Source organism: Erythranthe guttata, chromosome 7 (genome assembly GCF_056151865.1).
Source record: "Erythranthe guttata isolate IM_541 chromosome 7, IM_541, whole genome shotgun sequence".
NCBI lineage: Eukaryota > Viridiplantae > Streptophyta > Magnoliopsida > Lamiales > Phrymaceae > Erythranthe > Erythranthe guttata.
Window position 1 is genome coordinate 5,459,180 of NC_142539.1, and position 13,730 is coordinate 5,472,909.

Below are 13,730 nucleotides of genomic sequence, written 5' to 3' on the forward strand. Positions count from 1 at the left end.
ATATAAACCGTTAGAATAATTAACAAACTGTTAGAAAAATAAATATTTCTAACGGTTGTTATCCATTAGAAACATCTTTGTAACGGTTTGTGTTTTAACACTTGCTTCTAAATTCCTAACGGATATAACCGTCAGAAAATTAAGAAAAAAAAACAAAAAAAAAAGGTTTAAATAAAATAATATATATATATATATATATATATATATATATATATATATATATATATATATATATATATATATATATATATATATTGCTCTGAATTTTGAAATAAATAGCAATTTATAACACATAAGGTCTCTTTAGTTACATAAAAATGATTCTGAAGTATAAAAAAATCGATATATACAATACACCATTATATTTCATTAATAAATCAATACAGTAACCATAAGTCTCAAGACTCATGCAAATCTACCAAACAGAGATCTTAAACACATGTACCAACTCTCAAGAAAAATAACATATCCCTTGAACAAGGATTATAGAATTCCTACCTATCAAGCTGTTAATATCACCAACCCGACCCATAACCCATACCGGGGTGTTCCCCCCAGTTCCGACATTCAGAGCATTTTGACCTGAATCCATAGACAAGAGAAAATTATGTTAGAAAAAAATGCAATTACCTGATATTTCCTTATCGCGTTGAGCAAAATGACATGAAATCATGTGGATATACTCTGTTACATGAACCGTAATATAAATCATGGACAAAGAACAAAGAACTATAGATCTTATAACTCTTTTTGTTCATTTAGCATACCATATATAATACAACAAAAATCGTCAAAAATAATGAAAAATGTTAGTACAACAATATTATACAGACCTAATAAAATGCATTGTCTCCACATTATATATAAAACAAAAAATGTAAGGTTATTACCTGTATGCAGTCCCGCCTGTCGCACCAGGAAATATAAGTTACTAAAACCCAATTGTAATAATACATGGTACTATTCAATAGTAAGAATACATGATACTGCGACCCTGCTAAACTTGATCAATAGGTGATGGCGGTCTAAAAATTGGACATGGTGCGACATAATCAAAAAGTTGTTAAAAAGTTGTAGATGTAAATTAGGATTTCAATAATATGTACTTGAGATTCTTACCTTCCATATAACCAAATCAACATAATCTTGAAAATTGAAATAAAACTTCTTCTTCAGGCATTGTATTCTCAGACAAACAAACAGATACATTACACAAAAGTTGATAGGTAATGTTAGGTGAACAAAAAATGTTTTCTTGGGAATTAAAAGCAGAAAATATCAAGACATTATAATAAAAACTCAACGGCTCGCCATTGCAATAAGTCCGGCAGATTTTAATAAAAGAAAAGGAGTTCAAAAATCTTTATGATTTTCATCACTACTTATATACTACTCACCAATGTTGGGTCATCTTCTTCATTCGATATGAATGAGAGAATGCACTGTTTGAAACCACTCAAACAAGAAGCTTCAGGAATATGTTCGATATGTTCCGAGCCATTCACTACTTTAGCAGTTCTACTTTTGCCCGAGTTGACATACACTGAAATTTAACAATAGAACTGCCCATCAAAACAACACCGATAACTAAGTTATCAACAATAAACTGTAAAATGAAATAAAATTATAAGTTGTACTTCTGCCAGAGTTAAAATAGACTGCAATTTAACAAAAACAAATGCCCATCAAACTAACACAGATAACCAAGTTCTCAACAAGAAACTGTAAAATGAAATAAAAATCTAAAAAGGAATAAAAAATATATCATTATTCATTAAGCTCATCTCTTCCTTGTGGTATCAATTTTAGAGCGTGTGAATATACCAGTTGCCGGATCACCGGAATTGGGGAAAATCTCATCATCTTCACGGCAATATTCTCCAACCGACCGCATATCAACGAGATTGCCAGAGTCGAATCTGAAGAATCTGGATTCTTTGATTTGGTGATTTCATCAAATCAAAAGCGAAAAAGTTTAGAACCTATCGCAAAAAAACGATCTGAAAACACTTCCGATTTGAAGAATATGCGAATAAAAATTAAAAATTACCATAAATCAACGAACAACTTTTGCTGAAGCATCCTGCATCCAATATTGTTGTTCGCCGTCGAATTTTGAATTTAAAAAGTGTACTGTCGGTGGTGGTGCAAGAGAACCGATAACCCTAGACGTTCTATCTCACCCCATCGGTTTTCTTTTCCTTCATCAGACTAGAAGATAGAGAATGGGTTAGTTTTTAATAATTAATAAATAACGAAAATTCCTTAATTTTAATTTTAATGTAATTATATAATATATTATAGATTTAGTTCATGTATAACTAACACATACCAACCGTTAGGAATAACTTTTCAATTGTTACTAATTTAATACAAATAAATTATTATTAATAGTAACGGATAGGTGAATTTTCTAACGGATATAGCTGTTAGCAATTTCTAACGGCATATATCCGTTAGAAATCACAAATTTATGCTGTTAGAAAAATCTCATTTTGGTGTAGTGGTCCACCACCACTACCACCGTCGCCACATCTCTTACTCTATCTTTCGTTCACCGTCGCCACCATCGTTGTCGGCGACTCCCCCTCCCTCTCTTTCGTTATATTTCAGTCTCTATTTATGTATTTTTCGATTTCTCTTTTTTTTTTTCTCAAGATTTGAACATACAGTTTCAGATTTGAGCAGCAACAGTAACATGACTATAGTCATATTCGAATATGACTATTCTTGAATATGATTGTAGTCATATTCGACTATACCTATTGTTGAATATGACTGTAGTCATATTCGAATATGTTATATCTTCTCGTTTCAAATTGACTTGTAATAACAAGATTCAAATTGTGATTTTTTGTGTAGATGTTGATTGGATTGTTTTCGTAAACAATAGAGAATATTTGTTGTTTTATATAATTTGGTAAACATGACTGTAACCACAATATAATCGGATTTTTTAAGTCGTAAATGTAAAAAACTGCAATATAAAGAAAGAATATGACTACAGTTGATATAGTCACATATAGTTATATTCAACTATAGTCATATTCGGCGTAATAAACCTATCGAAAAAATAAATCAATTTTTTGCTTAAGAAAATTTTTAAAACAAATTATTAAATAGATATTAAAAAATAAAAAAATAAAAAAAAAAGGTAAAAAAATGCTAAATAAAGTCCGAAAATAATAAAAATTAAAAATTAAAAAATTCAATATTTTTTTTTGATTTGGTAGCAGATTTTTAGGAACTAGGTGACGTGTTGTTAGGAAAAGAGAGAAAAAAAGAAATAATTGGTACAAATCGTGCTAATTGACATAAGGGTAGTATTGGGAATAAAAAATTTAGGGGGTTATCACAAAAAAAAAAAATTAAGAGATGGACATATCACTCTTTCTTAGTTATATGAGGGGCTTATTGCTAATAACCCCTTCCTATATATCCTACATATATTTGCATGTATATATTGATCCGGACTAATTTGGGCCTAGAGGAAAGGCCCAAACCCAAGTAAGTGAAACTGGATGGTCAGGGCCGACTTGGGCCCAGGGGGAAGGCCCAGGTCAAGTTGAAGAAAGCCCAATACCGCAAAAGGTGATTAACGAAGTATAAAACCTACGAGATAGGCTTGCGAGGTAATCCCACGCCTGACGAAGTAAGCATTACGTCGGCGCTCGAAAGTCGTGCAGGGGACAATTCTGGGACGTAAAGGATGGGTGGCAGGTTTGAACTGACTGAGGAACAGTGAAAAGAACCAATAAGAATTCGCCACGTGGCAAAATAGACAGGATGACGGCTTTTCTATCTAGGAAATGTAAACAAGCCCAAAAGGGCCCATATTGTAGTAGTATATATACTAGGTCATGTGTAGAGAAAAGGGACAGTCCTTCTTGGATAAAAAAGGAATTTAATAAATTGGACCACCCATATACATTATCTTATGCACATTGTCTTGCTCATATTGTTTAATAGTCTTTCTTATTCGCATTATTTAGTGATCTCATAAACATACAAGGTATGAATATTCAAACCTATGACAAGATCTAATAATCTATTGAATAAAACAAAAAGGAAACTTATATTATTGTATGTGGCTAATTTAAGCTCATCATATATGTATGTTATCATAGGGCTGGTGCTGGTCCCAAGGTTCGTGTATAGATCTAGGGGCGAATTCAGGAAGATTTTGTTTGGGCTGGTTTGAAAATAATGAACTAAGCATTTATGGGGTTTATGGTGTGTTTTCATTTCTGTTAACGTATACATTTTCAATTTGTTAATCATTATGTGATCATAGTATTAAATATGATATGTATTAATATAATGTTAATATAGTGATAGTATGGAATAACTACGCAGCCTACGCCTAGCATCATAAGCGGATAATGATGGTATACTTATATAATATTGTATTTTTGTAGGCCGACTTCTATAGGGTGATTCAAAATAAAGTCACATGGGAGATATATCTAGATGTCGTATAGGAAGAAGGATGAGAAAAAAAAAAAAAAAAAAAAAAAAAAAAAAAAACACCAACGCCGGAGACCGACGACAAGAAAAATAATCAGAAAAGAAAAGTTACTAAAAAGAGAAAGTCAAAATTAGATATTTTTGGCCAAAATTGATTAAATTAAAGTTAAATTGGTGTTACAATTAGAATTTGGGTTTACAAGATTGGTGGTAATTTTGTCATATACATTAATTTTGTCTTCATTTACAATAAATATTAAAGGGAAGGGCTTATTAGCGAAAGAGATATAGCTCATGAACCTAGAATAATAAATATGATTGCTCAGAGACTTATGCATAAAAACTCATTTTTCCTTTTTCGAAACTTTGTTTATCTTTCAATCAAATTTCGTAACATTTATTGTGTTTACGGATTTGTCTAGGGAAAAATACTCTGTGTTCTAAACTCATATGAGACATGCTCCAATTACCGTTAATTTTGTAAGATTATATCTTGACCCTAGGAAATAATGAATCAGTTACCAAAGTAGCCTTCGATTAATATTTTTTATTAAATCAATATAAAACAGATTAACATCAATTGTCTAATTTACCCATAACTATATTTTAGTGAATAATTAATTTAAATATGTTTTAATGATTCGAGCCGGGTAAACTCATAAAGTATGAGAAACAACAACATAAAAAACGCACATCCTCTATAAAAACATAAAAAGACAGCATATATTCATAAAAAAAAAATGAACATCAAGAATGCATACATGCTACTGCATATTGACAAAGAAATTAATTCGAAATACATTGTTCATAAAGTATATGAGCTTTGCACCCCATTGTAAACCAAATATAAAATTCACCTACTACGGATCGGATACTTCATCGAGTAGAACATAACTTAAACTAAAATGAAATGAGAATCGAGTGAAATAAAGTCGCTTCATCGAAGGAAAACACGGTGCTTTGTATTGTTGCTAGAAAATGCTGAAGTTCCACAAAAAAAGTTTTCATCGATTCATGGCTTGCAGTGGCAACGGTAAAAAATGTAAGGATAAAAATGTAAATGCACCATGCATACTACTTAAAACTCTTATCGGTTGACTGTAAAAGCCAGGGGTCACATTGATAGTGTAGGAGGGTAAATGCGACAGTGCAGTGCTAAAAAAACGAGATAACTAATTAGAAGTAAATAACAATTTTATTTATTCGTACAATTTGCAAAGTGCAATACAATATATCACATTAACGAGATAACTCGTCGTGACCTATATATATTAGCATCTTTGAGATTTAATTTTTTTTAATAGGCTCTGCAATATGAGTCGACACATTGCCCAGAGCAGAACCCACATCTTTCCTTTGTCTCGCAACTAACACTCGCACAATATTCGTACCATGGATCTTGATAATCATCTCCAACGACTGGACTCGGTGCATCCCTCGATTTAACTTTCTCTGCAAATAATATAATTAATTTCATCATATTAAATTTTGTTATAGCTTCATATGTATCAATTCATTGAGGTCGCGGTCTAGCTTGTACGTAATACGTTGAGTTAAAAATATGCCGGCATCATCTCGAATATAAATTTACGTGAAATCGTGTGTGTGCGCGCGTGCGTGTCCGTATTTATATATATGCATGTTTATATATATATATATATATATATATATATATATATATATATATATATATATATATATATATATATATATATATATATATATATATATATATATACACACACACATGATTAAACATAATATAGCATGAAATAAAACAATATATATTAGGAAATTGTGATTTGAGCTAACCAGTTGAAGCGAAGACGAGGACGAGGACGACTAAGAAAACTATCTTAAGTTCCATTTCTTGATTAAATAGTTCTTATGAATTGAATTGCAATATATAAGAAGCTATGTTTTTGAAGAAGTGTTTTTATAATGTCATTTTGTTATCTCTTTATTGCAGTATTAATTAATTATGTCAGTTTTACTCTGCATATGTTTTGAGATGTAGTAATTAACTTTTAGCATTTATTGTGTATGTGCATTGTCTACATTGGCGGAACGTAGAAGGGGGGGGCTGGGGGGGCTGTTTACCCCCCAAGATTAAAAAAAAAAAAAATTTAGGTATTTTGGCACTATATTTTTTGATATTACTTTTAGCTCCCTAAAGTTTTTTCAAATATGTTTCTTGATCCTTAATTTTTTTTATCAATAACTCTAACAATTAATATGAGACGAGGCCATGAATCCCCAAAATATTAAGTACGATACATTATTAAATAATTTGAATTAATTTAAATTTTTTTTGTCATGCTTAAAATACGATAAAAATTATTATATATATGACATTTTAATTAAAACATATCAATACAAACTTATTTTTGCAATGTCTTGTGAACCTAAAAAAAAATTTTGAGGCGCTGCCCCGAACCCCGAAATTTTAGTTAGCCCCCCTACATTTTCATCCTAGTTCCGCCCCTGATTGTCTATGTCAACATGAAAGTTGAAACACCCATTCCATCCAAAGGATTGGAACTTCTCTTATTTTTGGTTTTACTTCTTGATAATATGTAGTACAATAGAAACGGCGACTTTCGATTTAAGGTCGCTGATAGTAAGCACGACCTTAGTTTTGAGATTGAAGGGAAAAAAAAAAGTTTCTTCTTAGTACAATAGAAATGGCGACTTTAGATTTAAGGTCGCGAATAGTAATCACGACTTCAGTTTTGGGATCGAAAGAAAGAGAGTTTTGTCGCCTCTTCCTCTTCTTGATTATTTATGCCGAGTAAATTTGTAAATTTAATTAAATAACTACCTATAATGCACGGACACGGAAATGCGGACACGGCTATACGCGGACACGGACACGGAGATACAGCATTTTAAAAAACTAGGATACGTATGCGCTGGGTTCCGCGTAAAATATTAAAAATATAGAGGCATACTTATAAAACGTGGCGCCAGTTGGTGATAAATAAATGAGAGTCACTAAGAAGTTCGTTGGTGATAAATAAATGAGAGTCACTAAGAAATCCCATTCACAAAGTTTTTGAAAAAGGTATCGAAGTTAGGATATGTGTATCCTATTTTTCCTAAATTTACAGATACAATCCAACACGGGTGTCCTATTTGGATGAATTCACAGACACAGCCCGGCCCGACACAGGTGTCCGAAGAGTATCCGCGAGTATAGTATCCGAGTGTCTGATACGCAAACACCTTATGTCCTAAGAGTGACACATGGTTGTGTATTATATTATGTAAATCTACGATTCAAACATCTAATTTTCCCTTCTTCACCATAGTTAGAAAATCATCGAAAAATTTCAAAAACGACAAAACGCTTGGCTTCACTTGGCTTTATATAAGCAGGTGTTTCAAACAACAAACTTCGATACTACATACGTACACAGCCAAAATATATAGAATATACATCCCACAGCCAAACTCATAATTATATCGAAAACATATAAACTATTTCGTAATTACTTACATCACAACAACACAGGGAATACACTGCACTAAGAGCAATAAAATATATCATGCGTAGGGAACCGAATCACACAAACACCCTCGCCGTCGAAGCAGCCGCCGGCTTACAATCCACCTCCCGGAGCACCGTCTTCAGCCCTTGCCCACCACCGTTAGCCATCGGGTGTATCCCGTGCGACGGCCCCTCCATGTAAGTCCTATTCTCCCTCTCCTTCGCAAACGACACGTTATAACGCTTCTCCACATCTGCCATGCGTGCATAAAAATATGAAAAATATGACACAATTACTCATGAATTAGGGGTGGAAATCAGACGAAAGCATACCCAAATTAGTAGCTTTGGGCAAATTAGTAGCTTTGGGAAAGATTCCGATTTTTTTTCTAAAGTAAAAAACTAATCCGTTTTTTATCCAAAAAAATTGGGAGAATCAAATATCAAAATCCGGAAATTGGAATGAAAAACCAAATCATTCATGAATCGGCGGAATTTAAGAATTTTTTATTCTTTATGTTCTAAAGAATAAAATGCACAATATATAATATTCTAGGAATTATTTTCAAAAATTAGTATAGGTCAAAAAAATTGGAAAATTTGGAGCAAAAATTGAAAATTTTGTTCCAACTTCCAAAACTACTCATAATATGTAGGAAAAACCACGGAAAAACCCCTGAACTTAGACTAAATAACAAAAAACACCCCACCTATTTGTAATTACCAATACCAGAAACCCCTCATATTTGTTTTGAAGTAATCCAAAAAGTGTAACTTTTTCACGGATTTTTTTCCGAGGAAATAGACTTTACACAATTTACAATTTACAATTTACACAATTTCACATAATTTCTTTTATTTCTCACCTATTTAACATAGGTATAATAGACATGTTTGTTAAAAGAACTCCATCAACGTACAGTTATCTGATGAGGATATTGGTTATTGCAGATAGATGGGGTGTTTTTCGTTATTAAACCTAAATCCAGGGGTGTTTTCGTAATTTATCCAAATATATATATATGGAAGAAATGAAATATGTATATATAGATTAATTAAAGTAAATAAGATGAAATTAGACCTTGAGCAAGGTTGTCATAAAGCTGGCCATCTCTAGTGAGGGCCATCATAACCTGCGGTATGCCAAGTGGCAAGCTATCCCCCCTATCCACCTGCCAGAAATGGATCACCTTCCCGTACGTTTTAACAACCTTCTCCAAATCCTGGCGCTGGATGGGGGCGGGCACCCCCGGCATGAACAGCACGCCGCTCTTCACTTCGAACTCGTGCGAGTGCCAGAACCTCTTCTCGTCGTCGGGCAGAGTCAGGAAAAGCTCCTCCGAGACTATGTACTCCAGCCCGATCAGGCGGCCGTCGTCGTCGGGGCGGTCGTAGATCAGGCACTGCCGGAACTCCTCGTTCTGGTGCCCGCAGAAGTGGTGCGCCTCCACCTGCCTCGTCATATCGTCCCCGTAGAAATGGAATCTGATAATGATCATTGAGCAAAACTAATTAATATATATAATTGATTTAATTTGGAGGAATTTGATTTTGATTATTTAATTGATTGATTGATTGATTACGCGCAGAGGTGCTGGTGGATTTTGTTGATGGGGCCGAAGCCTTGGATGGCGGCGGTTGCTTTCTCGAGGAGGGCGGTGGATGTCTGAGTTGGCTCGCCGGGGATTTCTGGGTGAGTCGAAACGTTCACTCCTTCCATTTTTTTTATTTTTATTTTTTATCGATCGGAATAATTTTGTGGAATTTTTTTGAGTTTAGTAATCGGGATTTGGAGAAGAAGAGATGCGTCTATATATGATATGATATGATGATGGTAGATAATATGGTGGCATGCAGACTGACAAGTGGTGGGACACGTGGCACTTTTCTTTCGAACGTGGCGGAAGAGCTGTCTACCGTTTCATGAGTTTCGGCGACTTGCGGGAGTGCTGTTGTAACGTTACATGTGGACTTTGTTCCATCCCATGATTTATGTCTATTTGTTTATTTATTTAATTTAATATTCAACTAGTTAAATGTAGGGTTAATCACAAAAAGTTTCATAATAAGAGCACTTAATTAAAAGAGCGATATTCAATTTTTTTGTCTTTCAAATAAATCCAGTTCATTCCATGTTATTTGCAAATAAGGAAAATCATTTTATATATACCAAAATTACCCTCAATTCATTGAAACTCAATTCAACTCCAATTTCATGATTTACACTCCAATTTAGCCCAATTTCATCGATTAACCAATTTTAACCCTAATTTCAATTTTGACCCGCCACCACCGGAGACCTCCAGCGTTGACTTTTTCTTTTCTTTTTTTTTTTGAAAAACTTTTTTTTCCCTGAAATTTTTTTCCGGCCGGGTCTCCAACGTTGACTTTTTCTTTTTTATAAATTGTTTTTTCTTAAAAAAATATTTTAATTAATATTATTGTCTTGGCTGCTAAATTACTGTTTCCGGCAATTATTTAACTGTTGGAGATAGTAATTTAACTGTTAATTGACTTTTTTTCTTCAAAATATTTTAATTAATATTACTGTCTTTGCTGCTAAATTACTGTCTCCAGCAGTTATATAACTGTCGGAGACAGTAATTTAACTGTTAATTGACTTTTTATTTAAATATTTTAAATAATATTACTGTATTCGTTGATAAATTACTGTCTCCAGTGGTTATTTAACTGTCGGAGACAGTAATTTAACTAATAATTGAAATTTTTTTTTCTTAAAAAAAATATTTTAATTAATATTACTACCTTGGCTGCTAAATTACTGTCTCCAACAATAGTTTAACTGTTTTAGACAATAATATTAATAATAATACTGTTCGGGAAAATAATATTCATAATATTATTGTCCCAAACAGTAATATTACTGTCTGAGACAGTAATTTAGTAGCCAAGACAGTAATATTAATTAAAATAATTTTTTTCTAAGAACAAAAAATTCAAAAAAAAAAAAAAAAAAATCAACGCTGGAGACCGGCGGTCAACGGTGGTTGACCGGCCGGAAAAAAATTTCAGGAAAAAAAAAAAAAAAGTCAACGCCGGAATCTGGCCGGAAAAAAAAATTAAGAAAAAAAATTATTTTCTGAAAAAAAAAATTTGGGGGTTAATGTGATATATTTGTTGAAATCCGAGGTCAATGTGTAATATTAAGGAAGTTAGAGTATAATGGATGGAATTGATAAGAATTATATTATGGAGGGTATTTTAGACTAAAGACATGGGGATGAGTTTAATTAGAAGACTGTTTTTTTTATGGACCAAAATGCATTTAAGTCCCATGTGATGGGCATTTTTGTCATTCGCCCTTAAAGGTAATACAAAATGGTCCGAGCGTGTAATATATGGTTAAGGGCTCATTTAATATACATCTCTGTAGAAAATATATAAGGATAAATCTACCCTTAAATTTTTTTTTTCTGAGATACCATTACGTTCAGCATTTTCACCAATTGCATTTACTATTTTTGTTTTCTTTTTCTTTTTTTCTTTTTTCTTTGTTTAAATAATTTTTTAATTTAAAAAAAATTAGTTATTTGTTTTTTAAATTTTTGATTTTTTTTCAAGAAAGGTTTACTATTTCGAATATGACTATATATGATTATATATGACTATAGTCAACTATAGTCATATTCTTGCTTCATATACCATTTTTTTGACATTTTTAACTTAAAATTGTATATTCTCAATTATATAGGGTACCTCAGTCATATTTAACAAATTATAAAAAATGACTATTATTTATGAAATATTCAATTTACATTCACAAAAAAAAATCATATGATTGTATATGACCACATATAACTAACTGTATACGACTACATATAACTGTATATTACTACATCGATGATTCTCTCTCCTTGGCCTGTTGTTGCCCGTCTTCTTCAACATCGACTTTTTTTGCAGCAATTGAATTTTACACTAAAAAATAGACTGAGATCGAGAGAAGATAGAGGAATATGGAGAAATATATTTTAACGTCAGAATTCAGCGGCGACGGAAGACTCAAAACGATTGATCGAACATAAAAACAAAGCATGGAATCCTCTGATTGTGCAATTTTCAGAGGATCCTCACATCGTGCAATTTTCAAGAATTAATTCAAAGGAATATCAAATAATTATTTAAGGGGGTGGGGGATATCAAATAAATCTAAATTATGCATCAATTTTCATTTCTTAAATCCTCTGATCCTCTCATCGTGCATGAAATCAAGCGAAACAACGCTCTCACACTTGGGGCATTTCGGATCATCTTCAAATAAATACAAAAAATAAATTACATCTGATTTATAACAAAATGAACAAGATAAGAACCAAACAAAAACAAATCAAATTAATCCAAAGATTTTTTTTTAATATAATTATTCACAGATCTTAAAAAAACATAGTAGATCTGGTTTGAGCCCTTCCTCAACCAAAAAAAAAAAGAAGAAACTAAAAAATAATGTAGAAACCATTTCATTAAACGAAAGTTGAAAGAGATTTAAAAATAATAACATGATCCAAATAGTTTAATAATAAAACAACTATGTTTCCTTATAATTGATTTATCGTTTTTCTGATGTCTAATATTCCATTTAATACTTCAATCAACTATATTAATCTGATAGTCGATTAATAAACAACTACCAAGCAACGTAGTTGATTTACGTCCAATTTGATCCAGAATGTTGCCAAAACACATGTGAGTCTTCAAGATCTACCGTACACCTCGTTGTGTTCCAGTAACGAACTCGTCACTTATTTTGTGCTCTGCGAACAGCAGGACCAGAGTATAGAATGACACATGAGAAAAGCAATCATAATGTTCTTGTCGGAATTGCACTTCGGAGGAAAATATCAGGACCAAAGTGTAGAATGAAGAAGGAGGTTTGGGATCAAATTTGCGGGAAGATAATGTGTGCGTTTTCGACAATATTACAGGCTCCGTGCTGTAACTCACCGAAATTGCACGTTCAAGTGAAGTTAAAACTTACACCCGACACACAACACAAGAGCTCAACATATAATATAATATATATATATATATATATATATATATATATATATATATATATATATATATATATATATATATATATATATATATATATATATGATCTTTAGAAATTCATTTTTTATTCTCTTCTCTCATCTATTTGCAAAGCCACAATATTCCCTTTATATAATATATAATATGACCTCCATAAAACCTCAATTTAATATATATTTTATGGTGTTTTATGTAGGAGAATAATGACTTTGAAGGTTTCAAAATAGTGGTCTAATGACCTCACAAAAGTAGTCAAAGTTATTATAATGATTTATAATAAAATATATTACTTTTATTAAAATAATCCAACAATTTATGCGGCAGCAAAATTACGAATGTAGTTCACAATAGTCTTCTCTTTCTCTCTCTAAAAACCCCCAAATCTACCCAAACCCCAAAATCCCCAAAAGCCCTAAAATTCACAAAAACCCTCAACCTCTCTCACAAATCCTTCCAAACCCAAAAATCTCGTCAATTTGAAAGGTAATTAATTATCTAAAGTAGTTATATATATTGAATATGTGGTTAATCATGTGAAAATCCACAGAAAATCGTGATTTTGGGCTGTTTTTAGTGTTGGGTTGTCGAATTTTCCACGCCCCAAAATGACGTGTGAAAGCAGTTTCCACGCCTGGTTTAGGCATGGAAACTGCTTTCACGCGCCCATTTTGGGCGTGGAAAATTAGTTCGGGCGTGCGGTCCAGACACCGGTTCTGGACCGGTC

The 13,730-nt window shown here is 32.3% G+C and overlaps 2 protein-coding genes and 1 long non-coding RNA gene across 3 annotated transcripts; all 3 read right to left on the reverse strand.

Annotated features, from left to right (window-relative positions):
• Positions 1–345: 345 nt before the first annotated feature.
• Positions 346–2,234, reverse strand: LOC148769054 (light-mediated development protein DET1-like). The gene is made up of 5 exons (XM_088820818.1): positions 2,051–2,234; positions 1,825–1,935; positions 1,398–1,543; positions 891–906; positions 346–582 (listed from the first exon to the last, which is right to left on the reverse strand). Exons 2-5 carry the CDS (start codon positions 1,892–1,894, stop codon positions 452–454), a joined length of 363 nt encoding a protein of 120 aa, XP_088676944.1. The 5' UTR covers positions 1,895–1,935; positions 2,051–2,234; the 3' UTR covers positions 346–451.
• Positions 2,235–5,643: 3,409 nt separating this feature from the next.
• LOC148769055 (uncharacterized) lies at positions 5,644–6,390 on the reverse strand. Its single transcript, XR_016032006.1, has 2 exons — positions 6,280–6,390; positions 5,644–5,919 (listed from the first exon to the last, which is right to left on the reverse strand). It is a non-coding gene; the product is annotated as an uncharacterized LOC148769055 (long non-coding RNA).
• Positions 6,391–7,797: 1,407 nt separating this feature from the next.
• On the reverse strand, positions 7,798–9,716 carry LOC105964629 (oil body-associated protein 1A). Its single transcript, XM_012989133.2, has 3 exons — positions 9,541–9,716; positions 9,039–9,442; positions 7,798–8,211 (listed from the first exon to the last, which is right to left on the reverse strand). The coding sequence occupies exons 1-3, from the start codon at positions 9,675–9,677 to the stop codon at positions 8,033–8,035; spliced, it is 720 nt and encodes a 239-aa protein (XP_012844587.2). The 5' UTR covers positions 9,678–9,716; the 3' UTR covers positions 7,798–8,032.
• Positions 9,717–13,730: the final 4,014 nt, after the last annotated feature.

What these genes read in the sequence shown, in the direction of transcription:
- LOC105964629 (XM_012989133.2), bottom strand. Translation starts at nt 9,677, where the DNA reads ATGGAAGGAGTGAACGTTTCGACTCACCCAGAAATCCCCGGCGAGCCA. An exon ending in ATCCACCAGCACCTCTGCGC is followed by an intron (nt 9,443 to 9,540) that starts GTAATCAATCAA and finishes GATCATTATCAG; the next exon opens with ATTCCATTTCTACGGGGACG. An exon ending in TTATGACAACCTTGCTCAAG is followed by an intron (nt 8,212 to 9,038) that starts GTCTAATTTCAT and finishes CACGCATGGCAG; the next exon opens with ATGTGGAGAAGCGTTATAAC.
- LOC148769054 (XM_088820818.1), bottom strand. Translation starts at nt 1,894, where the DNA reads ATGCGGTCGGTTGGAGAATATTGCCGTGAAGATGATGAGATTTTCCCC. An exon ending in TTCCGGTGATCCGGCAACTG is followed by an intron (nt 1,544 to 1,824) that starts GTATATTCACAC and finishes GTTAAATTTCAG; the next exon opens with TGTATGTCAACTCGGGCAAA.